Source organism: Chelon labrosus (assembly GCF_963514085.1).
Source record: "Chelon labrosus genome assembly, chromosome: 4".
NCBI lineage: Eukaryota > Metazoa > Chordata > Actinopteri > Mugiliformes > Mugilidae > Chelon > Chelon labrosus.
The window spans coordinates 14,667,567-14,692,959 of NC_140340.1; the positions used below are offsets into that span (position 1 = coordinate 14,667,567).

At 40.1% G+C, this 25,393-nt stretch overlaps 3 protein-coding genes across 4 annotated transcripts in view; 2 read left to right on the forward strand and 1 right to left on the reverse strand.

Annotated features, from left to right (window-relative positions):
- The first annotated feature begins 247 nt into the window (after positions 1 to 247).
- Positions 248 to 4,770, forward strand: ddit3 (DNA-damage-inducible transcript 3). The gene is made up of 4 exons (XM_084542237.1): positions 248 to 624; positions 2,069 to 2,133; positions 2,603 to 2,811; positions 2,991 to 4,770. Exons 3-4 carry the CDS (start codon positions 2,656 to 2,658, stop codon positions 3,774 to 3,776), a joined length of 942 nt encoding a protein of 313 aa, XP_084398363.1. The 5' UTR covers positions 248 to 624; positions 2,069 to 2,133; positions 2,603 to 2,655; the 3' UTR covers positions 3,777 to 4,770.
- Positions 4,771 to 4,779: 9 nt separating this feature from the next.
- On the reverse strand, positions 4,780 to 23,016 carry mars1 (methionyl-tRNA synthetase 1). Its single transcript, XM_084542236.1, has 21 exons — positions 22,611 to 23,016; positions 20,347 to 20,437; positions 19,611 to 19,689; positions 19,152 to 19,283; positions 18,181 to 18,250; positions 17,733 to 17,917; positions 17,021 to 17,130; positions 15,998 to 16,114; positions 15,408 to 15,611; positions 13,978 to 14,179; positions 12,972 to 13,046; positions 12,559 to 12,729; positions 11,612 to 11,707; positions 10,727 to 10,844; positions 10,301 to 10,514; positions 8,835 to 8,966; positions 7,965 to 8,069; positions 7,471 to 7,666; positions 6,857 to 6,928; positions 6,133 to 6,258; positions 4,780 to 5,510 (listed from the first exon to the last, which is right to left on the reverse strand). The coding sequence occupies exons 1-21, from the start codon at positions 22,711 to 22,713 to the stop codon at positions 5,361 to 5,363; spliced, it is 2,748 nt and encodes a 915-aa protein (XP_084398362.1). The 5' UTR covers positions 22,714 to 23,016; the 3' UTR covers positions 4,780 to 5,360.
- Positions 23,017 to 23,173: 157 nt separating this feature from the next.
- arhgap9 (Rho GTPase activating protein 9) overlaps positions 23,174 to 25,393 on the forward strand; it is a 43,444-nt gene continuing 41,224 nt past the window's right edge. For both annotated transcript variants that reach the window (XM_084542238.1, XM_084542239.1), the window contains exon 1: positions 23,174 to 23,429. The gene's annotated coding sequence lies outside the window, so the exon portion shown is untranslated. The remainder of the gene's footprint in view (positions 23,430 to 25,393) is intronic.

Consider the following 25,393-nt stretch of genomic DNA (forward strand, 5'->3'; position numbering starts at 1 on the left):
ATTTTTTTTATAACCACGATGAAGCAAAATCGATTCAGCTTTTGTGTCCCGGAAACAAACAATTCTTCGACATTAGATATCCATGCATATATGTATATTTTTAGATTTTTGTTAGAGCCAACACTGTTTAATAAAACATGTTCTGATTCTGCTGGTGTTATCCCCAGCTAGAAATTGGTTGCCAAGCATTGCATCATTCCTTTCATGTGACTCCCATACGCCCCAAATTCGTCCTGGCCGTCTTATGACTGCATCACAATTGCTGCTCGTACAAACTATACAGGCCAGTGAGAACAACCAGCTAAGACAACATTAGGCCCCACCCACGAGCGATTCCGGCCACCCCATTGGATGTCGCCAAGGAAGAGATCTTAACTCGGCTCTTCCGATTGGACCGTTGGAACATCAGTCACCCTCACCCATGCTAGGTTGCGATGAGACTAGCTTCCCATGCATAGTTCGGTTGGCCTCACCCTCAATATAAACACCGCCGGGAGTTTCCGTAAAATCACATTCTGCCGTCAAGACTGAACAATGGTTAACATGAGCTATCACCAATTTTTACTAAAATATCTACATACGAATTTAAGACAGTCGAGAAGGCGAGCGAATAAAAGAAAAAGGGTAAGTGGATGTTCTTGTTAGTAGTGTTGGCTTGTAGTTTGTCGATGTTTTTTTAGTGTTTGTGGGTGTCACTTCTCTTTTAAGTGGTCGGGGTGTACTGTAGTGGAAAGAATTTTTTTTTATTTATTTATTTATTTTTTTGGCAGATATCCCGGTGCAATTTTTAGAGTAACAGCTGTTTTAATCAATCATAATGGACATCTACTTGTTTTTATGTGTTGTCTGTTTCGTTTGCTGAGTTGACAAGCTCATATACGGACTTCTGAGCTCGGGAAGTTTGGGTGTTTTGACCGTTGACCGTGCCCAACGTGTTTTTTTTTTTGTTGTTTTTTTTTTTTTGTCAAATTTGTTGCTACTTATAATTTTAGGTGTCATTCATTTGAAACACGTTTGACACTTTTTATCTTACCTGCTTCGTAGCATTTGACAGTAACAAATGGAGCTGTCGAGTGGGAATGAAACGGCTTTTATTTTTTGTTAGCTGAATTTTGACTAGAAGACTTTGACAATGACGTTTAGAGCGCTTATATGCATTTTTAATTTGTATTCTGAGACGTTTGCAGCTCATTTTACAGATGTTTATATTATTTTGTCCCTTTCCCCAACCCATTATTATTTTCTTTTCTCGGTTTCCTTTTGTTTCGCCCATTCCTGCTGCTGGACTTAACATTTCCATGACGTAACTGTCTTGGCTTACAGTGGACATGTAGCCCAACTAAAACACAAAAAAATATACAACTATTAAACATGAAATAGTAATTTTAGCCAATAAATAACCGTTTGATTTACCCATTTAAGGTTTTAAATCCGGCATGGCCACGCTCCCTTGGGAAGTTTGACATTTGACATCTGACACCTGAATAAAGAGGATTTCTTTATTCTTTTGTTATTGCGTAACTTTACAATAGGAATTGAAGGTTGATTATTACACGTCAAGGGAGAAAGGTGGCAATCCTTATTTATGTTTTATCTACAAGCTTCAAATCCAGTCAGTTTGATGGCTATTGTCAAGCAATGTCTGTTCTTCCTTAGCAATTAATAAAAGCAGAGCTGCCTGTCAGACCTGGAGAGATTCATGCCTCTCCTCGTCGTTTTTTAACCACTTGTTTATCGATCCCAACCTGTTTTGAGGACCGTAAAAAGCAGGGGGCGCAGTGGAGAGCATGTTGGTCTTTGTTTACAATGATTATGTGAAAGGAATTTCATTGTTTTCTCTATTCTTGTTAAGATTTAAATTTTTTTTCTATTTAATTTTATTCTCATCGCTTTCCATATCAAACATTAATATCGCTGTTTCAGGACCCCTTTTGCTCCCACTCCAGACTTGCTCCATATTTGAACAAATCATCATTTTGATTCTGAAATCTCAGCAAATTTCAGGTGTGAGAGGAAACATTTGAATCGTTCATTTAGCACTAACCTATGCAATGCCCTTTTCTTTCAGAATTGTTGGGACAAGCTATCTCCAACAAATTGGCAGACTTGATTAACAGAGACTTTTTTTAAAAGGTAAATCGGCCTTCTCATATTTGACCTTATGCATGTTTGTGAAGATCAATTTTTAATTTTTAACATCACTCCCGAGTTATAGTAGTAATACGGTTCTTTGCATATTTTTGCAACTTTCTTTTATGAACATTTTTTGGTGCAGTACAATCATTTCCTCACTTAGTGTCACTGTTATCCTATTTTACAATTAAGTGGATTACACAATATACTGTACTTTTATGCTTGCTTTATCATGGAGTTTATATTATTTATAAAGAAAAAAGGCTGGTTGTATTATTTACAGTTGTTGCACACCACCATTCAAGTATACTTGCACATCTGAACTAAACCAGTTGCAGAACAGTGACGATTAAAATGAAGGTGGAGTTACTGTGACGTGTCAGTCATCTAACGTGCCGCTGCTTTGCACTCTTTCCTTTTATCTTTCTGGTTTGCCATCCCTCCTCGATCTGGTGGCTGCCCCCCTCAGGTCCAGTGTGAACCGTGTAGCCGAGTATCTGTGCGTTGCGACTGATTGGCGAGATGACTGCCGAGTGGCTACACCTGCCCCCGCCATACCCCCCTGGTGTGGGGCCGTTGTATGGTGCAGAGTTGGAGGCGTGGTATGAGGACTTGCAGGATATTCTGGGCTCCGACACGGGAGGGGCAAAAGTGGCACGTGCCCCCACATGCACCGAGGTCAGTACTTTGGAGAACCAAATGGGTGTCAACCCACGATGAGTGTGAGCGTTTTTCGCCAGTTGTAGTTTCTATAATGTTTTCTTAAAAATCACTCGTATACTAAGTAATCTGCAATGTACCAACGCTGTAATATACGACAAGTTTTAAAAGGTGACATTTCCGTTTTGTGTTTGTAGAAAGAGCCGGAGTTTCTGGATGTTCTGGAGAGTTGTTCTCTGACATGGCTGACTGACGGAAGCCAGACATGGAGTGAGGGTGTCCAGAGGGCAACAGAGGAGATCCACAGCACCCAGCCTCTGCATCACACCTCCTCATCATCATCATCATCATCCACTTCCTCCTCCTCTTGCATGAGTCCAGCTGTAGCAGAAGAGAGGCAGGTGGAGGCTGAGAGTGGGAGAAGTGGCGATAGCTCGACAGGCGGCGGCAGTGACTTGCTGCCTCCAGAGTTCTTTGAGTTGCTGAGTGATGGAGGAATGGGAATGATGGATCAGAGCGGCGCAGTGATCAGCAGTGGCTATTATTACCACCACCATCAACACCACCAGGCTAATAATGTCCATCCTGCATCTCCCTCAGCCAGCGAAGAGGAACTGCCTTGTGTCCCCGATTCTCCATCCTGCTCCTCTTCAGCCTCCCAGTCACCATCTCAAAATTGTTCTTCTCCCTCTTCACCTGTCTCTTCTCCCTCCGTATACCCATCCTCCCGCCTGGGAAAACGCAAGAGGACCACCAGTGAGAGAGCCAATGGTGCCTTGTCCTCTTTTGCCTCCTCCACACAGCGCTCATCCTACTCGTCTACCAAAAAGAGTCGCAAAGAAAGAGAGCAGGAGAACGAGAGGAAGGTACAGGAGCTGACAGAGCAGAATGAACGATTGAAAGCAGAGATTGAAAGGTTGGGGGAGGAGGTGCAGAGGACACGAAGAGCTCTGATTGAGAGACTAGTCAACACCAGGAAGTGAAGGGAAAAAGAAAGCTAGGATGGAAGAATAAAAGATGACAGGTCCTACAGAATTGGAATAAGCAATGGTGGGGAAAGTTGTAATGTGGGGATCATGAAATGCCTCTTAGAGAAGAATGAAAACCAAAGATAAACTTAATAAGTGAAAGGATTATTGGAAAAGATAGTCAGGTAAAGATGGCAAGAAGAAGGAAAGTGATGAAAGTCAAGACAAGAAAGGGTATAGAAAGAAGGGGCTGCAACAGCATTGCGGCAAATAAAAAGACACAGCATGTAAAATGGAGAACAGACAGCTCTGAGTGCAAATCATGCAGTGGTTTTGATGAATGTCATTTTTAAAGAATGCCTAACCTCTTCCATCAAATGGGATGGCAGAAAACCGTTATGAGCATTTGATGATGTGTATGTAGGACAGAGAGGAACTTCATTTGGAGAGTGCATTTCTTGTCATCCTTTCCCACCATTTTGCAATAAATTGTAACGTTTCCTTAAAGGGCTGCAATCTGGCTATCAGAGATTATTTGCCCCAATATGTGGAGAGTTTAGGAGCTCAGGAAAAGTTTGAAAGTGCCCATTGCAGTGTGAGTATGAGAGAATGTTTTTGTTTTGGGGATAAAATTCATTAGCTTTTCTTACTTTTGTATAACCACTGGCTTGTGTGTATGTGTATTTAGATAAAGCAAGTAAGACCCGGCTATACTTTCTAAGCTGACCTTTTCTATTATTATCGGAATTAGTGACAGACTTATTAAGAGTCGTTCTACCCTGATTGACTATTTTTATACAACGCTGTATATAAAATTGTACTGTAATGGCTTGAACTGTATTTTGCCAACATATTCACTGTTATTTTCTCATTGTATTCACATAAATTGTTAATCGTAGAATAATATGCATGGCTTTTTAATCACAGATTGCATCAAATTCATGTATTTTACCATACTGTTTATTTAGTCATTCATTGTAATCCCAAATTTGCAATAAAGAAAACAAAAATGTGCAATTTTAGTCACGTATTGTTTATTATTTTTCTTTCTTTCTTATGACTTTTATATTTTTTTTGTAGAAAATAGTGTAAACCAGAGATATTTGAGAAATGGGGGAGGGGAACAATTGAGTCTTTTTTTAAATTATTATTTAATCAGTTTATTTTATGGATCTAAATAGGGGTATTTGTAGCAAAAAAAAAAAAAAACTATTTTCCAGAGGATATAAAAAACATCTTAGATGCGCAACACACACCTTCCAACGCTTATATGCTGACTTTATCACAGGGAGAGTATAAAATCAGTTTCTTTTGGTGTAGGGATTTGGAAAAATCCCTCCATTCTGTAGCTGTATTCATTTGACTCTCTCTTTGTGTGTTTTCATTTCCCCGTCGGCCTATCCAGCATTTCATTAGTCCTCAGTGCCAATACCACATTGTCTTAGATCCTGTCACGGCTTTGCCTTAAGCTAATACCCTCATCCTCATTTCTCTCTTAGTGTACATCTTGTTCCCATTCTCTACTATCATACCTCTAACCATCCTTCGCTTCCCTTCCTCTGACTCTTCCTCTAGCCTCCATCTTTTTTTTTTCCAGTCTCACTTCTTCTTGCCCTTCTGAGGTGCAGGCTCAGGGCTCTTCCCCTCAGCAAGAGCCAGCTGTTTCTTAAGGTCCAACAATTTGGCCACCTCTGCTGTGATCACAGCCTTCTCCGCTTTCTGGCCTTTGAGTGTGCGAACCTTTTCCCCCTGCGATAAACAAGATGACAGGATTTAATAGATTTCTCACAACGAAATTTGTCTTGGATTAAACACTTGTCGTAATGTCATTAAAAAATAGCAAGCGATTTACTGATGCGGCAAATTGTGAATTTGTAACTGTACGCTTCTTTCTGCATTTTGAAATACTGAGAAATAAGATTTGATTCCCAAATATTTAAAAGCCGTATTTATCGTAGAAACTAATATACAATTGCAAGATAATTAATTTCTACAAAAACTATTTTGATCAATTTATCAGAAACCTACTCATTAAAAAATAAAATTTCCAAAGAGAAATTCTGATTAAATATAGTTTTTAAAATTAGCCGTTACCCGTTGAGGATTTTTTTTTTTGCGTGCGCGATACACTTTATGAAGAGTTATTGAACGTTATTGTACTTAACGAAAGATCAATGATATCGGCTTTGTTATCCAGTTATAAATAAACTATTTAAGAAAAAATAAATGTGAAATTAAATTTGTTTCCTTGAACGTTATTCAATTAACTGGTTTAATAAAAAATTTCTGATTCTGATTCGTCTTTTAAATATAAGAACTGCATTCGCATTTGATGGATCAGTGGTGTGTTGGTGCCAGTCAGCAATCTAACCTGCTCAGCCACAGCCTGTGTGAGCTGCTTGGCTTTCTCCGGGTCCGCTCCGTTCTCTGTCGCCACCTCAGCTGCAGAAGCTGGCACAGCAGCAGGCTGAGCGCTCGCAACGTTCTGAACTGTCGTCTGAAGGTGGAAACAGACAGATGAAGATGTCAGAATTTCAGGCGTTTCGATGGTTATTATTTCTACTGACTATTTACTTCAATTTCAGACAATACCACTCATCACTCAAAACGTCAAAGGGATTTTATGAGTCATGATGCCTGAATGGACACTGAATCACACTGTATGCATGGGGACGAGTGAAAATTAGAAATATGAGGGCGTTAAATTATCTGCTAGTGTTAGTGAAGGCATGCAGTAATCAACGTTGACACGGCAACACCAGTATGGACGGACTCTTCACAGACAAATACCACTCACTACCTTTTTTTTAGATGGTTCATCTTCAGGCTAGAGGCAAGAAGGTTTACAGAGGGATTATTTTCATCTGATGGATGCATGATACATAATTTAAAAATGTATAGTTTGCTCTGTATCATGTTTTAAAAATAAAATCGGGTTCAAATTCTTATTCATGGCGACGGCTTGACAGACCGTGAACTGTGAACAGCTATGCATCATCAATTTTTTGTTATTTCATTATTCATAAATGGTGAACCTATATATGTACAAAACCTGACATATTCACAGACCCTTAAGCGTCATAAAAATCAAATACCTGCTGTCCACCAAATCTCTTCTTCAAAGCCTCAATCTGGTCCGCCTCCAGTTTCTGGAACAACGGGCTGACCTGCGAATAAAAACGGGCGGGCAGAAGTGATAAAAGGTAAAAATGAAAAAATATATATATGCAGGAATTTTCAAAAAATTAGCAATTGTCGATTTAGCCCGAGGCCAGTATAGCTGAAAGTTTCACCTGGGGGCTCTGTGCTCATCTTTGAACAAAGAAGATTATGCAAGTAGATAACTAAGTATGAGAGTTTTAATGATGACGCTGACGATGAACGCTTATAAAAAAGGAAACAATTAATCAGAGAACTCTTCGTCTGGACACCACAGTCGGTGCTCGAATGCAGCGTTGGCAAGGCTGCTGCGCACAGGTTACCACTGTTAGACCTAAAGGGACAAGTGGCCTGAGAGAAAGCTGCCGTTTGCTCGAAGGCTGCGGCCTCCAAACACCGTCTAGGCTATTATTCTTGAGTGAGTGTATAATGTCCTTAAGAGCACTGAAATATTGACAGACTGTTGCATCCTCATTGTATCACCCACCGTCAACCTACTCGAGGTTTGAGCGCGTGCGACCTGCGTATTACATGTCCAGGTCATACTCACAGTGCCAATGCGGTGGCCAGCTCTCACAGCGCACACGAAGGTGCCAGTGCCTTGCAGCATGGTATCTATGCAAGATTGAGGGGCATTGAGTTGATCCCGGATGGTCTGGCTGACTGCTGGCATATACGGAGAGAGCATCACTGACAGCAAGCAGGCGATATTCACGGAAACACCAGTCACTGTGCCCGCACGCTGCCTGAAGAAAAGAAACGGATCAGTTAGTCCGACGCATCATGAATGAAAATGTTTTGGCTAAACTTAAAATGGACAGGATTTAAATCCTAATCACAGGTTCACTACTTGGATGTACATTCAAATATTTCTTTCTAAGAACTGATTTTATTCAGCTGAACTTGTGCCAAACTACATCAGAGTCACACGACTGTGAATAAATGAGTCCTTTGACAACAGGTCAGTGACCTGCCTCGATTTCTATATAAATGAGAATCTGCTCATTTGAGTCCTACGCTACAAACTGGTCAAGGCCATCTCACCTTTCCGTGTCTCCTCCCTTGATCTTCTTCCAGGGTTCATTGACCTGGATGTACTGGTTGCCATGGCGAGAGATGTTCAGGATGTGTTTCAAGGCGTCGCGGATTCTGGTGAAGAGAATTTGATGGTAGCATGACAGGTAGAAAAATATTAATCAAAAAACCACGACCCATGACACAGAAACCACTTCAGTTTAAGTCCAAATAAGATTTTGACTCGAGGATACAATTTCAGATAACATAAAACTAAACCAAAAATATACAGGTATATTATTTTATTTTATTTAATTGATGTCATTTTTTCTACATCAATTTGAATTAGACATATTGAACATACGAATTTCACAATAACAATTTTATGTTTTAAAGGTGATTTCAATTAAACTAAAACAATCACTCACCAGTTAATTAATAAAAATGAATGCATTCTAATATTAGAGCCCTGCACTAAATCTTAGCTCCATGAAGGTTGTAGTATTCAGCATTTGTTTGAAATAACTGAGGTGTTGATTCAACTGTGTTTTTATTTTGGAGATTGTGGTTCGTAGTACCGACTCATGTTTCTGTTACTTTGACAAACCCCTTTTGAGTCTGTGGCTGAATAACAGAAACACTTTTGTGTTTTATTCAATCCAGTTTAACAGAACCACAAACTACATCCTCCAAAATGACCAGACAGTTAAGTTACCACCGTTCTTACTATGTTTCAGTATAAACTCAACGTTATAACCTTCTTTAGTGCAGGGCCTATATATTATAATGCATTTGTTTTCACTGGTTTTCACTAATTAAACGTTAAGTGAGTGTAAATTTCTGTCTAAACCTGATCATAATGTCTCAGGCATTCCATGTATACGATTCATCCGATCTTACTTGACTTTGTCCATGAGCTGGATGTACTGCTGCAGCTCCCAGCCCACCAGAGCCAGGAGCTTCTTATCTTCCTGCTGTAGCTCCATCACAGGCACACAGCCTTCAAAGAACTTAGTGACAAACATGCCGGCTCTGGAGGAGAGAGGGAGAAGAGGGTTTGAATAAAAGAGATGAAAAACTGAGGTCAGAGACATATGTTGGAACAGAGAGATGAAGGCAGCAAGAGAAACCGGGAGCGAGAGCGAGAGCAAAACGAGGGTTACTAGACTTGCTAATTGTTTATAAATTATAGATTTTGTTGCCATATGTAATACAGTGCTCTTCCAGTGTAAACTAACACGACAGTGCACTGCATCAATGCACTTCACAGTTCTAAATTGTAGCTGTGGAACGAGTAATATTTGATATGAGTTTCATGTGTACATCAGGAGGATGTTCGTGGTGAGAAAGTTTTGTCATGTCTGATGCAACATGCCGTTCTATATTTTACACATCTCGGAGGAAAGTCTGCCGGACCAAAATGCTTGGCCAAGGATGTCAAATTTATAATGTGTATGTTGTGTGAGCATGAACTTCAAGCAACCTTCATTTGTTTTACTCTTTTAATTCATAAAAACTGATTTCTACTGTTTAAATATGCTAAATGCTGTTAAATACAATCAGATTTAATCATTTTGTTTTGTCACGCTAAAACTATAAAAAAAAAAAAAACGCTTTGATTAAACAGCAGTAAGCCCAGAAACATCTATAAAACTGAAAATGCTGATATAAGATGGACACACACTGCCACTAATGATGTAGCGAATCGGGGACTGGATCCAGGCTAGGACAGAATTTCTTTTCTGAAGCAGAATACGTTCTACCTCCATCACCTTAGGCTGGATGCAATCTACAAGATATTTTTGAACCAATTAGGCATCAGCGTTGCTGCCCGAGACCAATTTTGAAGATCAAGGTACTTAGGAAAAAAACTGCTGAGAAAAATCTTTGATGTGGGATTTAACCCTGATCTTTTAAAAATCATTTGAGGCGATGTAATTGGGGCTAAATTACGCCATCCCAAACAAATTTAGAAAACTAGGGTGAGCCTCCTGTAATAGTTACTGCGCTAACAGACTTTTTTTTTCCCAATGAGTACAACAATCTGAAAACTTAGTTGCTAATTGGCCTGGGTGACAGTTTTGCTTCATTTTGTTTTCTGAGAGAAACTTAAGTCCAAAGTTTGAGCAAGTTAAAGTCGATTGCCCCATTTTTCTTTTCATTAGTGACTGACTTCAACTCATCATAACAATTACAATTAAATAAATTATGTAAAAAAAAAAAATAATTAACTAACCTTACAGGACAATGGTGCAGGTAAGCTTGTTAATATCAGTGGGAAAGTAAATTCTAATTCTGTTCTTTTCCTCCAGATTTGTTGATTACATGAAGAAACTGGGGATTTGTTTTAACTTTTAACTACCGACCTGTTGATGAAGTTTCCCAGATTGTTGAGCAGCTCGGAGTTGTTCTTCAGAGCCATGTCAGCCCAAGAGAAAGCTGAATCTTGTCCCTCTGGACGCACGTAGAGGAGGTAGAACCGCCACACATCAGACGGGATGCCCGTGTCCTGTGCCATGTCTCCAAACACACCCGTACCACGGCTCTTGGAGAACTTTGTGTCCTCGTAATTCAGATATTCTGAGGGTGAAGTCACAGCACAGGTTAACGTCAAAGCCAAAATTGGCGAAAAAATACAAAATAATCAATCGAGCCACAAGGCGTTCTTGTGCCATTTGTGTGTTTTTATAAGACATTTTAATTCATGTGATGTAAATGTGTATGTCAGCCAAAAAAAATCACATGAATAGTTAATCAACAGGTGAAATCAGTCAATCATAATAAGTCCTCACCAGTGGCAACGAGGTGATTGACTAGGGTGTAGTTGTCTTGGGCTCCCAGTAGGGAGCATGGGAACACCACGCTGTGGAACGGCACATTGTCTTTGGCCATGAAGTTGTACAGCTCCACCTGGTGGCAAAGAGACAACACTGCACTGTGAGATGACATCATATTAGATCATCATGAGATCATCCAGTTCAAAGAGGACTTATCAGCTCTCCCCAACCCCCATCCCTCTCTCTTTACAAATACAGGGCATCACACGCTCATAAGAGGGACTCAATCCTGGGGCTGTAGATGGAGAGAGATGAGATGAGTCAGTCAGAGTGAAGAAGATGGTGATGCTTATGAGAGAAAATGCCAGACTTTCTTTTTTTTGCTATCAGATGTAAGGTCTGTTGTTGATTGTGCATCTGACAGAAAAATAATCCACAGCTGTTTCATCTTTGACACTTGTCACTTTATGTGTAGCAATTAAAATGTCAGACTCAAATGTACACACAATATGTCAAATGGTTTACCCTTTAGCATTAAACTGAGGAGGGCATCACCAATAACAAAAATCTAGAAAACCTTCAGTAGACTGATCACGCTGAGACCTTTATCTCAGGGTAAAGCAATCCTGACAGAAGTAATAATATAATGCTTTCACTGCAATGCACTGTGTGTAAATTATAACTGTGGGTGTAGAACTGAATGTTAAACTCATACATTATCAATGAAGTTGCTCTGTTTAACGCCAGGGTTATGTGGGACTAGTGCAGGGCGAAAAAGAGCAATCAAACCCTTTCTGTGTTGAAAAGACGACAAAAATCAGTTGCCAGGCTCGAGCATCAGTACTTTGTATGGCTCGTATATTTTGACATATGTCGGTGGTGTGGGCTCGCGGGTGGTACCTGATGAGGATTCTTCCACCATTTTTCCCATTTGTCGGTGTAGTTGGCGGTAATGGACAGATAACCAATGGGGGCGTCAAACCACACGTAGAACACCTGCAGAGGCAGAAAGACCGTTTGTGAAAGAAATTAATTCAGGATGACATGAGAAAGACCACGAGTAAAATCAGTACCATTATGTCAGGCATTAGTGTGGAAGAACATTTCAAGTGGGAGAGAACATTTCTGCAGCAGGTAACTGAGTTCTGTCGAAAAGTAGTTTTCAGGCTTTTTGTGCATTTGTACTCAATTCCAAAAGCACTGGGTACACTAGTGGAAACAAATGCATTGTAATATAATAGCCCTACACTAAATCTTAGCTTCATGACTTGTTATATTGCAGAGTTTATGTTGTGACAGAGTAAGAAAGGTGGTAATTCAACTTTATGATAATTTTGGGGGAAGCAGTTTGTGGTGCTGTTAAACTGTATTGAATTGAGCACAAAAATGTTTCTGTTATTTAGTCTAGCCCACTGAATAAAATGGGCTTGTCAGACATGTGTTGTACAACACAATCAATTCAACAGTACCACAAACCACAAAACCAAAATGAAAACAGTGGAAACAACAGCTCTTGCAGTTATTTTATACAAATGCTGACTTATTTTCACTAGTGTACCTAATTAACTGGCAAGTGAGTGTATTTGATAGCTGTTAGTGGAGAGAGACAGGAGGTAATAGCCTGAGAAAGGGAATGACATGCAGCAAAGGATGCCGGCTGAAATTGAACCTGTGCTGCTGCATTAAGAACTGAAACCTCAGTTTATTCATTACCTCCCCAACAGCATTATCATGTTACATTAAAGAGTGCTAAGTATCTGTTATATGATATGAACAAACACCAAACTAAAAGCAGACATCAGCTGTAATATCAACAATGATGTGTATTATATGTGACGGCCGCAGACCTTCTCTTTAAAGTCAGGGTGAGGTACTGGTGTCCCCCACTTCAGGTCCCTGGTGATGCAACGTGGTTTGAGTCCATCTCTCAGCCAGGAGCGGGTGATCTGTTTGGCATTTGCCGTCCAATCTCCTGTGCCGGTTGACTTGTCCAGCCACTGCTCCAACTGACCTTCTAGCTGTGCGAGGAAAAAGAGGGAGCATGCAAATGCTGACAAAAACACCCAGTGTCTAAACTCTAAACCACTGCTTTAGAAAGCATAAAGCTGTTTATATAATAAAAATGACCACTGGGATAACTGCCTTCCGTAAGCTGTCTTTGTTTGTTAAACTTACTACACTGGATTATGCTGTGCCTGCCCCAGTGACCAAAGAAGCAATGTGTAAGTGAAGAAAATGCAGTGCAGTGTGGAAAGCATACCTTCGGCAGGTCCAGGAAAAGGTGTTTGGAGGAGCGAATGATGGGAGTCTGCTTGCAGACTTTACACTGAGGTTCCTGGAGGGGACATCCATCAGCAATGATCATTATTCATTTAAGAATTTTTACATTAAGTTGCAGTTGTGTATCAATGGAAAGAAAAGCAAGATAAAGAGTTTCAGTCCAGCAGCAAAGCCACGATGACAGCTAATAGCAGGTTATAGTGTCAGCCTCTCTGATTCACAATCAATTCTATCTTGGTTCACAGTTGTGCACCAAACTACAAGATGTTTTTCTAGCAGCACACTGAACAGACCAAAACGTGCTGCTGCTTCAAAAAATGACACATTTTATACATATATTACAGCTGCTATCATAAACACCATTCCTCAAGTATATAGAGAAGACACTGCACTTAATATTTTTGAACGTCACATGATAGTTTCAGTCATACCATTAGCATTGTGTAAATATAATAGAAAAGAAGTATATATTGCCACAAATTATTTAATATTATATCTGCATTTTTAGTGTTTCCCTGTGTGATATGCCGATAATTCCTGATGAAACAGATATTTAAATGAATTAAAGACCCCGATAAGCAGCAAACATTTTGCAGCCGATAAAATCAGTAGGACAGAATAAATTTAGTTAATTTACATTTCTGATTAATTTGACACGGTGTCATAAGACTGCTAGAGTTCTAGCTAATAGAGCTGGCAGTAGTGACAGTGTTTGCCACAGGTCTGATGGTGCAAAGTGAAACCCCACAAAGGCAGGATTGAACAGCCTCCAAATTCACTCTTTATCTGCAGGTTTATTGGTCCAACAGCTGCAACCCCTTACATTTTAAATCTAATATTAGTGCCTACATAAGACTCCTCAAGAACCGAATGTACCTGGAGACATCGCCATCATTCTCCCTATAATCACCAGCGACAGATCATGACAAGCCCCCACTTTTCCTCCACAATTACTTCAGATGCACAGCCTGCTCCTCAGAACTCACCCTGAGCTCCACAGCGTTGATGAGCCGCCCACATTTGTCACACTGATCACCGCGAGCTTCTGGGTAGCTGCAGTGTGGACAGATGCCTTCTACGAAGCGGTCGGCCAGGAAACGTTGACAGTTTTCACAGCGTAGCTGCTCCACGGTGTCTTCTACTAGGAAGCCATGCTTGTGGAGTCGCCAGAAAATATTTTGAGCTATCCTGAAACGAGATGAAAGAGGTGGTTGAAAGATCTTCGGTGGGTTTGTAAGCGCGATGCAAGACCGTGGCTGTCGTGTTAAAAGTAAACAGACACTGCAAAGCTGGCTTATGTGGGAACTGGCAAACCCTTAAAAAACTGATGGCAGTTTTTCCTTGAACCTTAGACTGACACTGCTCTTCTATGTTGGTTAGAAAATAATGTAAACTTGCTGTGCCAGTACAACAAAACAGATATAGCAGTATACTATATAGACCAAAGGGAGAGAGTTTTAGTCATTGATTTGGTGAGAAAAATATGTGTTAACATGGTAGCAAAAACAAAGAAGATGGTAATCTTTGGTTGAAGTTTAGTAAATCTAAACTCCAAAGTAAGACCTACATCCAAAGCATTCACAAATCAAGTAAAAAGTCTTTAATCTCTGGGGTGTTTTCATTTCTAAGACAACATGGTGCTGGTGCATAGTGTTTGATGCCCTTTATATAGTCATTTATCAAAGCAAAGGTCCATAAACAAGAGTTTTTATCTCAGTAATCCTTTTTGAATTACAAGCAGTAAAGATTTGCTCAAATCTTGTATGGGAAGAAACGTCTGTCATATTTGTATCCTGTTTCCCATTTTAGCAAGGCCCAATCTTTGCACGAATTATTTAAGTACCTGCACAAAAAAAACAATCTGACACCACACACTGAGACATAAAACTCTCTGTTACTTTCTTTGCTTCAACAATTCCACAGAGGAACAATCCAGGATTTTGAAACAATTATTTTTTTTCCCCTGCACTTTCTACTCTAAATTTACTTTTATAAACTAGTGTTGAATACTAGTGTGACTGGTTTCAAACGTTACAAGAATAGAAACTAAATTTCTAACAGGCTCTTATTTGTTAACCCCTGGGAAGTCAGCGGTAGTAACCTACATCCTACAGTCGTGATCTATAATCTACGAGATTAAGAAGAATTTATGGTGGAGAGGGCTGGACGTCCACACCAGTATGCACGGCAAGATTATACTAATCCAATGTTATATAAAGTGTGTAGTAATCATATGGAAGCATGCTACACTACATCCAACCCAGGACATGAGTCTTGAAGTCTGTTTTTATTACTAGTGGACACTCCTCTAACACTCCACTCTAAGTTTGTTTGTTTCTTGAGAGAAAAATCTTGTTAAAATAACATTAGACCCAGTTTTTCATACCGATGGTGCCACATAGTCCAAGGCACTTACTCGGTCTGCTTCTCCGTGGTGGTTCTGCCAAAAAAGTCAAAGTCGATCTGGAACCATTTGTAGATGCTGGAGTGAACAGCATGGTACTTATCGCAGATCTGCTGCGGTGTCAGGCCCTCCTCTCGGGCCTTGTTCTCTGTAGCCGTGCCGTACTCATCTGTGCCACACACAAACAACATGTTCCAGCCTCGCAGGCGGCCATACCTAGGAGACGTGGATTGACAGATGGAGATGGAGAGGTGCAAGACACAAGGACGATGCGTCAAAAGCAAAAAATAGATAAATAAAATTAAACAGGAAAGGAATGAAAAACATAGGAAAATTGTAGTTATATGGTCCTTGTACTTTTTGGTTTTTCAAGTTCGGTTTTAGTTTGGTTAAAATAAAAACTAAATAAATGGGACCATATGATGGACAGCCTTCAACTGTGCATTATAAACTATATGTACCAGACTATGTATAATGTCTATGCTTTTAGGTTCTGAATATAAAGTGTGTTTTCCGCCAAGGAAAACATTTTTGTACACCATCATCTATCCCTGTGAGTGTTGTACACAGAAAGGACTGAGATGACAAGTTTCAGCTCCTACCTGGAGAAGACGTCAGCACTGAGGACGCAACCAATGATGTTGCCCAGATGGGGGACATTGTTGACATATGGCAAAGCACTGGTCACCAGGATGTTTCGCCTGCCCTCCTGTGGCAAACTGATGGAAAATAGAAACAGAAGTGAATCTGAATCTGCTTTATTGTAACCCCTGTCAAGATTCTGCATCCTCTTGGTCAAACTCCTGGATAATCAGCCACATCAATGAAACCGCCCACGTCTAAAGTGAATAACAATAAAGATCTCATTACGATGTAATGTTTTTCCAGGGAAACCTGAGGCCTGGCATGTAAGCAGCTGTTACTTTGATATGTACCAACACCTGAACACTGTTCAGACTAAGCTGACCTTCCAACCCGGTCCCATATGTGCCCCAGCTAACACTGCCATCCACGTGATGTAAAAACAAAATGTGATGCATGTGATTAATGAACCTTCTTCCTCAACGACGTGGTGCAGTTCTGATGCTCACGTGCCCATTGTAGTTCAGCAGTGGACAGAACAAAACAACATGCGATGCACTTAGTGTGCTCTGATACCTTTTTATCGGAACGAGTGTGAACTTTTTCAGCAATGTGAGCTAAAGTAGCTTGTCTGCTGGACTGGACCTCATGAGCCAGCCTTCACTCCCCACGTACACCATTGAGTCTTGTCTCCCCATGTCCCTTTTGACAGTTCACTGCTCTTGGACCATAGGTATTGACCAATGCAGACCAGGAACACAGTGCAAGAGCTGAAGTTTTGGAGATGCCCTGACCCAATCCTTTAGCCATCAAAATATGGACCCTCAGAATCCAGATCCTGCTCCCAACACATCAAGTTTGAGGACAGAATGTTCACTAGCTGCCTAAAATATGATAAAACATGATAACCAGATAATCAATCTTATTATTATTGGTCAAAATATTATGACTGATCGGTGTATACTGCACACACGCTAATATTAGATAAGGACTTGTGTAGGTGCAGATGTGCAGACTGGAAAATATGACATTCAATTGCTTACATGGGGTGTTGTCTGTCTGCAGCCACAGGGCTGGTGTTCAGATCCTTACTCCATGTAAGAGCTGCTGCTTCCATCTCCTCTTCTGAAACAACACGCTCACCTTCTTCGCACTAAACAAAGATACAGAGAATCATTTAGACTTAAACCAACATGTAAGGTTAGTAATTTCCACAAGTAGATAACTGTAATCTCCAGTCCACACATTCTGTTACTCCCTCCGTCTTCTGCTCCTGAATTTGACTGACACAGCTCAAATCCTCCCATGCTTAGCACAGCACAGAGTTTAGAGGGCAAAGAAATACTGATGTAACCCCTGCATGTCCAATATCCTCACACAGGTGTTAATTTAGGTTAAACTGAGCCAGGTTAAGTCTTACTTGGAGATTAAATCTGACCAAAAAAAAGCACTGCTTAGTTTAAGTGGGGTGAATTAAAGCCTTGCAACAATCTGAATACTTTCATAGAAATAAGTAAAAACACTGCGGGGAAAATGTGGGGAAAGAAGTGTGTGGCAAATGTGTCTTAGCAGCTGTTTTGTTTGTGGCAGCACATCTATAGTTCGAAGAAAACAAAAAAAGACGACGAATCTTCCTTGAAATCTGACATGTACGTGTTTCTGGAGGCATACGCAAAAGTGCAGTTAAGTTCCTTCGAATCCATATTGTTCAGTAATCTTTAAGTCTAATAGTTATTCTGATGATCTAGCAGATACCTCAGCAGGGTTGCCGTTGCATGGCTGTGTGTCTCTGCACTGGCTGCTCTGAGGGGCAGGTTGCCTCTGCATGTAGCTCTTCATGCCCTGCAGGCCTTTTCCCTGAAGCACTTTCTGAGCAGCAGGTTGGCAACCGCGCACAGAAGTCACACGGTCAAACCAGGCTTTCAAAGACTTGTGTTCACCTAAAAGAGAGACAAGGAAATTGAATGGGGGGAAAAAATGGAAAAACAGATAAGGAAGGTGAAAGGTAGCAGAAAAGACCAAATAATAAAAATACAGACAACAATAAGAGAATGAGCGATTAGAAAAAGAACATCTCGAGATGAAATAGCGGGAAAGTTGGTAAACAAAATAAAGCAAAGGAAAGGAAATGAAAATAAGTGAAGGCTAGTCCACAGATGAAATCTATATCGATGGCTAATAAAGTATTTCTGTTAGTACTTACCAACTGTTAGTTCAGACAAAACAGGGTAGAGTGCAGCCCACAAAACAACATCAGCAAGCGAAACAGCTTCCTGAAACAAAGCGCAATTCAATTAACACAACTTTTAAGCAACTAACACACACTGTTTTGAAAACCATACACAATACAAAAGGGGGACTCACAAGGATGTCCTTTAGCCTTCTGCATAACATGGTCGTGAAGAGCACTCTTTATAGCATTTCTGTTTTATGCACTAAATATAGGCTATATGTGCTGCTGTGACTGCCTCACTGTGTCTGGTTACCAGAAGAGTCAAATAATTGTTACCAGAAGTACCAGATGTGGCACAGCAGAGGTGTCTGAACAAAATCTGTTGAACTTTATAAGGGACACAATGTGAAGACTAATACTAGAATATTACAGACTTATATAAATATATTACGTTGACTAAAAAGGCTTTGTTTTGGTGAGTATTTGTGTTTCTACTTGTACTACAAACTAACTTGCCAAAACATTAGATACACTAGTGTAAACGAATGCATTTTAATATAATAGTCCTGCACTAAATTCCCCTTCATGGCGGTTATAATGTTCAGTTTATAATAAGACTGTATCAGAAAAAAATGTATGATCACTGAGGAGGATGTAGTTTGTGATGTTGTTAAACACTTATGTGTTTCTGTTATTTAGCCTAGCCCACTGACTAAAATGGATTTGTCAAAATAATAGGAACATGTCTCGGTACAACACAACACAACACAACAGTGCTACTAACCACAGCCTCCAAAATGAAAACACAGTAGGAACAACAGCTCTCCAGTTTATTTACCACAATACCATCAGCTTCATGAAGAAAAGATTTAGTGCAGGACTGGTATATTACATATATTTACTTTCACCGCTGTACCCAGAGAACTGGCAAGTGAGTGTAAGTGGTAAATATACATGCACTGACAAATATAAAAACTAAACAATAAATACTGATACTTTACCCCAGTTAAATATGGCACGCTCCCCTTGCTCAAGCTTTGGTCCAAGACATTTAGGGGACCCTGGAGGACCTTGGACACCTCAGATCCTTTTCCCTGCAGCACTGCCATGTGAAGACCCTGCAGCAGTGCAGGCTGTGCAAATAAGACAAAACATGGGGTTAATTACAATTCATCGAATCACATCAGATCAAACAGTAACCAAAGAGTTTAAACAGTTCATTTCCTTGAAACCTGCACACAGAATACAGCTGGATTTCTCAGCCCTGGATACTGTCCATTGTTCTTTTACAGCCTCAGTTTGAATCATTGAGCTGCACTGAAATACGTCTGCTCATGCAACAGACTGAAGCACGGCAATGCTGTACAAGAGGATGTACAAAATTTATGAAAATAGAAGTGGTGTTTAGTCCAACAGACTGCCATCCAACTGTAAGGTCTGTTTATTTATGCAGAGCTTACCTGAAGATCTCTGGCCTCCCATTCGAGCCACTGATTGCAAAGCTCACTGGATTCTTGTCCGTTTACTTCAAACAGGTATCTAAGGTGTTAAAAAATGATGGAAAACAGAAGGAGGTCCTGTCAAACTGCTTCAGCTCACTTAGTGTTCAAAGGGAATTTGTGCCAAACACATAAAACACAGATATTGACACCACCTTCAACAGTTAGATTGTCCACAGTATTCCTCCAAATGTTGTTGCAGTGTAATAAAATCTTAAATATCAGTCATAAAATTATAACGTTCCACCATTACTGGTTTATATGATTATCTTGGTATAATCATATAAATCCAATTACACAGCTGTCATTAAGATTAACTCTTGTCTTTAATAAACTGTATTGAAGCACAGTTTTAAAATAAATAACAGATCAGTTCCGTTAAACTGCAAAACATAAGATAGTCTTGGTTTTATTAGCCTAAGAATTGAGACAAGCTTATCTCAGTGATTTCTTCTGCCAACCTAATACAATAAAAATGAAGGAAATTGAATTTGTGGGCTTCATAGCATTAAAAACTTGGAAAATAAACCCAAACATATCTGACGGCTGGCAGGGTTATTATCGGTATTATTTTTGTTTGTTTGTGAACATACTCTTGGGGATTTGAGGCAGCAATTAATAGTCTCAACATTCATGTCAAACTGGCACCGGTATTCTTAAATAGCCAAGCAGGAAGGTCTATGTACAGTCTACTGACCGGCAAATGGCATTGGCGCTGAATAGGTGTAGTCCACTGGGCAGGAGCAGAGCGGGCAAAGCTGGACGGCTAAGGAAAGGCACCACCCTTTCTGAGAACGAGGAAAAAAAATAACAAAGAAATTGTTTAGACAATGCACACTACAGCAGGCAAGCCTTTTTCAAGTTGGACTGGTTTCTGTTTTGTTCTGTTATTAAGACCCACTAGAAACAAACTGATCTGAACAATGTTTTATAGTGACTCACTCATTTGATACAGCATGCATTATTTTATTATATTCACCTTCTAAAATGAGCAATATCACTTGTAAATAACAGATAGACGACAAAATACTAAAGAAACCATCACAGTGCTATTAACATTTTACTACATTGTACAGCTTAGCCATTTCCTGTCTTTTTGAGGACAGTTTCGTGCACTGCGGCCACATGCCAGATGGTCCTGCTTATTCACGTTTATCATCCACTTCCCAGCGAATGCTAGCACACATCTGGGATCAGACCGTAAGTCCAAAGCCGGGATGGATCACCATTTCATTAAAACATAATTTCTAATAATACACAGCAGCTTTCAGGTGATTGATCACGGAGGCAAACAATCCATTACTTTAAACTGATTGCTGAATTTAGCCAAGGCAGACTACAAGCTTTAAAATCCCCATCTCTTTTGAAAATATTCTCAACAAGGCGGTCAGCCACCCGACCTTTAGTGGTCATGAGGGATGTGTAATCAGGATGGTTCAATACCACTTTTTAATGTCCAATACTGAAACATTGATTATGTGCTGATACTGTCAATCCAATATAGTAATTTACCATCTCTTAAAAAACACAGAACACATTTGTCCAGATGCTCGATGCTTTTGTACAGCGAGTGTTGCAGAGATAAAGTTTCCAATACTGCTGCCACTCCTGTCTGATGAATTGCATCTGCGTGTTTCTTTTTATTTCCCTAAGCTTTAATCAGCAGGTCTCAGTAGTGTTCAAGCTGCTGCTGACATGATACATGCTGCTCATCTCCATTTACAACACTGACTAGTCCATCAGGCACTGGTTCTTGCCTTTTGCACCTTGATCACCTTATTTGTATACATTATTTCTTGCATTTTAGCGTATTGTAACTTTTGCTCAGTTTACTGTTATTTGCTCTTCAAGTACAGCTCAAGAATTTCCTTCTGTATTAATTAAATTTTGTCTTAACTTATCTTATCCCACAGATTGTGGCCAGCATCATTGGATGTGCGCATCCACAATTAGTTATCTGGGCAAAATCAATATTACAGTTTTGTCAAAGCAAGTTCACAAAGCCAACTTTGATTTTTTGACAGTCTTTGTAACCTAGGTAGGCACTTCCTTTGGTTCACACGTGTTTTCGGTTTTTAGGTTGTTGGTTACCTGTCATGGTTTTTGGTTAGGTGATTGGGGTGCAGCCTGCCCTGCTTTCTCAAGTTTAACGTGTGCATGATAAGCTACTTTATAAAAAAATATACATATCCCATATATTAATTGACAACAACACACCAATCAGTTAACATCAGACTTTTGTAAATTACAAATTACAAATATTTTGTAAATTTGGAATCTAATGTATTGCGCAAAATGTGACATTCACAGTTTGAGGTCATTTCTATGCCAAACAATCAAATAGGGTGTAAAAATAGTAATAATAATCATAATTGTGTTGCAGAAATATTTTGAACATGAATAGTATTAGAGCTGAATGAAATAAGACCTGAACCTCTGGATGTCAAGTATAATTCCTCACTTTTTCTGTGGTTTAAAAACAATATGAAATATTTATGAAAGCACACTTCATCATATCTAGATGACACACTTCACGTCAAAGTATTGAGTTAAAAATAAACAACATGGTTTCACAAACTAAATCCAATCACATGTGTGATACTGTGGCATACTGTACCAGAGGCTTTGCACTGCTAAACAAAGGCATATAAACTAACAATACTAAAACAAGACAAACAAAGGAGCGATGTGCAGTTAAGAGTACTTTCTAGCTGCTTCTCAGATACAGATGGTGTTTGGTCCATTCATCGTTGACTGACACTGACAGGCAGATGCCACTCACTGAAGGCTAGTTTTCCAGCTAGCTAGCTAGTACACACTCACAACCAACCGTTACAGCACAAATCCAGCTCAAAGTTGACGAGACTAAATCAAATATTTAGTCAAGGCCGGTTTCAGGAGACGCCAGCTGTTGATTGTCGTATTTCATGGACTAATGTGAAGCTAATCATGCTTTCTTACCTTCGTGGTTGACATACTGAACGTCGCACTGAGCTCCTGTCACTTCCACCGCAGCCAACACCTTGAGACAGTGCGGGTTACCTTCACTTACGAACAGCTTCATGTGACCGTTGGTAACTATTCCGCTATAAAAAAACAAACACTGGCTTTGATTTTTCTTACTTTAAAACAAGGCAAGTTGCTTCTGGCAGTAACTTTGCCGGCGAGTGCTGCTCTCCACGCTGATGCAAGCACTGTCGGTTCTGTTAAAAATGGCGGCGTTGTAGTTTTACGACGGCCTCTGCGTCGCCATTAGAAAGAGAAGCTGTCTCTTAGAGGACTACAACTCCCATAGACCTTAACGAAAAGCGTAACTTTGGGGTTTGTTTGTTGTATTTTCAAGTACAGTTACGCCGGGCGGTATTTATCGCTCATGTAGCACATTATATACCGGGCGATGCCGTGCAGTTAAATATGCGTCTCAGCGCCACCTTTTCACGAATCTGATTGGTTGGGTGTGAAAATCTGTAGCCAACCATAAAACACCAAACCCACGCAGCGCAAGCTATTTTTTATCTGCTTAAAGAGCGAGGAGGAGGGTTTGTCATCATGGGCTGCGAGGGCAACTCAGAGCCCATGCGTGGCTGTTGATTTGCAAAAGTACACGGCGGAGTTCTTCCCTTTGCTTGTATTAGCTAAATTATGTGATTTTATTTTTTTTACTTTTTTGAATAACCTCGTGAAAATAAAAGCGCTGCAAACTCACACAGACGCAACTGCTGATCCCTCTCTGCAGTTCACCCCAAAAACCCAAGTGAGCTGTCACCACGTCGCTGCAAGGTGAGTGATGCTGTGTCCCTCACATGCAACGATTTTCTGTTTGCTGCATAAATATTTATGCATAATGTTTTGTAGCGTGTCTGTCATGCACATTTCTGGTATTTTAGTCTGCTGTTGGGTTAGGCTGTGGTATTACATGTTTGACAAATCTTGGGTGAACACATTTATGAGTATATTGCAGTTGTTTTCTGTCACATTTGGCTACAGATAAGAAAAAAGTATAATAAAAATAACTGTTTTCAGAACGGGTATAGCCTATATGTTTTTATTTTTACTATCCTTTTTTTACTTCATACATCACCGTGCCACTCTTCCTGACAGTTTGTTATGCTGTATTTTAAAAAAATGCATTTCGAAACTGCTTGAAGTCTTAATTTGGAAGCTCTTATACCATCACAGTATCAGAAGTTGTCTTTTTTTAAATGTCTTAAATGTAGCTACATGTACGCAGGTACACTAGTGAATTTGAATACATTCTAATACAACAGTCCTGCACTAAATCTTAGCTCCATGAAAGTTAAAGTATTCAGCACTGGTTTAAAACAACAGAGAGAGCTGTTGACTCAGTTGTGTTTTCATTTCGGGAGGCAGTGATTTGTAGTACTATTGAATTGTTGTGTGTTTTACCGACACACGTTTCTGTTATTTTGATGACCCCACTGGCTAAACAGTGGGCTAGGCTAACACTTTTGGCTAACACAATCCTGTTTAACAGCAAGACACACCACATCCTCCAAACTTGTCGTACAGTTCAGTTTCATATCCAGTTTTAGTATAAACTGAACATTTTGGAAGGGGAATATCTGTAGGTTGTTAGTTGTAACCCGTAGTCCAGTGCTCCACCTAATCTTGTTTGACTCAACAAATGTGTGGTACATATAGGCTCACAGTTACTAAAATAACAAATGTACTTTTTCCAAAACAAGTTATATTTTCCATGCCCTGGTGTCAAAATACATGCCGCCTTTTCTGGTCACATCTTCTCAAAGGGCCAAGTTATTGCCCCGAAGTACACTTGAGGGGTTGTTGTAACCTAAAACCATTTCCTGTGGAAGAGCGCTTTCCACTTTTTCAAGTTTCCTGTTCAACTCTTCCCCATATACTCTATGCAGTATATGTTGCTATAAATGTAAACATGTTTTGAAGTCTTTAAAGTTTCCATTCCAAGTCCTTCAAGCAATAATGCGCCCCCGCTATAAGGATGCAGGCACCATGGTGACATTATTGGTCATCTCCATAAATGCCTCACTGATAAGAAATGCTAACATCATTGCTTTACATTTGGTGCAGTAGCATTTGCATGCTTCTGCAAGCGAGTTAGCCCTTACGTGCTTCACAGGCTTCGAGTATGGACGGGTTAACCACAGGGTGCGATGGAAACAGTTTCAACTGACGCATTGCATTTTTGCTGTTTCATAATCATTCTTAAGTCCATGCAAAGCAGGAGATTTGCTCCCTTTTTTGCCGGCCGGTGACGACACTAGAAAAGATTATTTTCCCCTTGCAACTTTGCTGATTAAAAGTATTAGGAGGAGGGTTACAAGCTGTAATTACTGGTGTGCTCCACATGCTGCTGTTGTTGATGCAGCGTCAGAGAGAGAGAGAGAGAGATTGAGAGACTGAAGCATTTCAGATTGTGGTTTGTTGCTAGTCAAGTTTGCTGTACTGGGATATTTTAGCCTTTCAGGATGTTTGTTTTTTTTCTCTCAGAGTGTGAAAAGTGTGACTGCTTGCAAGCATACTGTCGGTTGTGGTAAACGGCAGCACATTGTGAAGTGCAGCCAGACCAGGAGACAGTCGCACCACAACCATAGCTCCACGTGTAGTTGTGCAACTTGTGCTCCTCCAAAACGTCTGAGAGAGAGGGATGTTTCTTTTTTGGTTTGTCACGTGGTTTGAAGGTGCTGTAGTTGTGATAATGTGTCCCTCTCGTAGTAGATAGTTGTGTTGCTTTACAGACATTC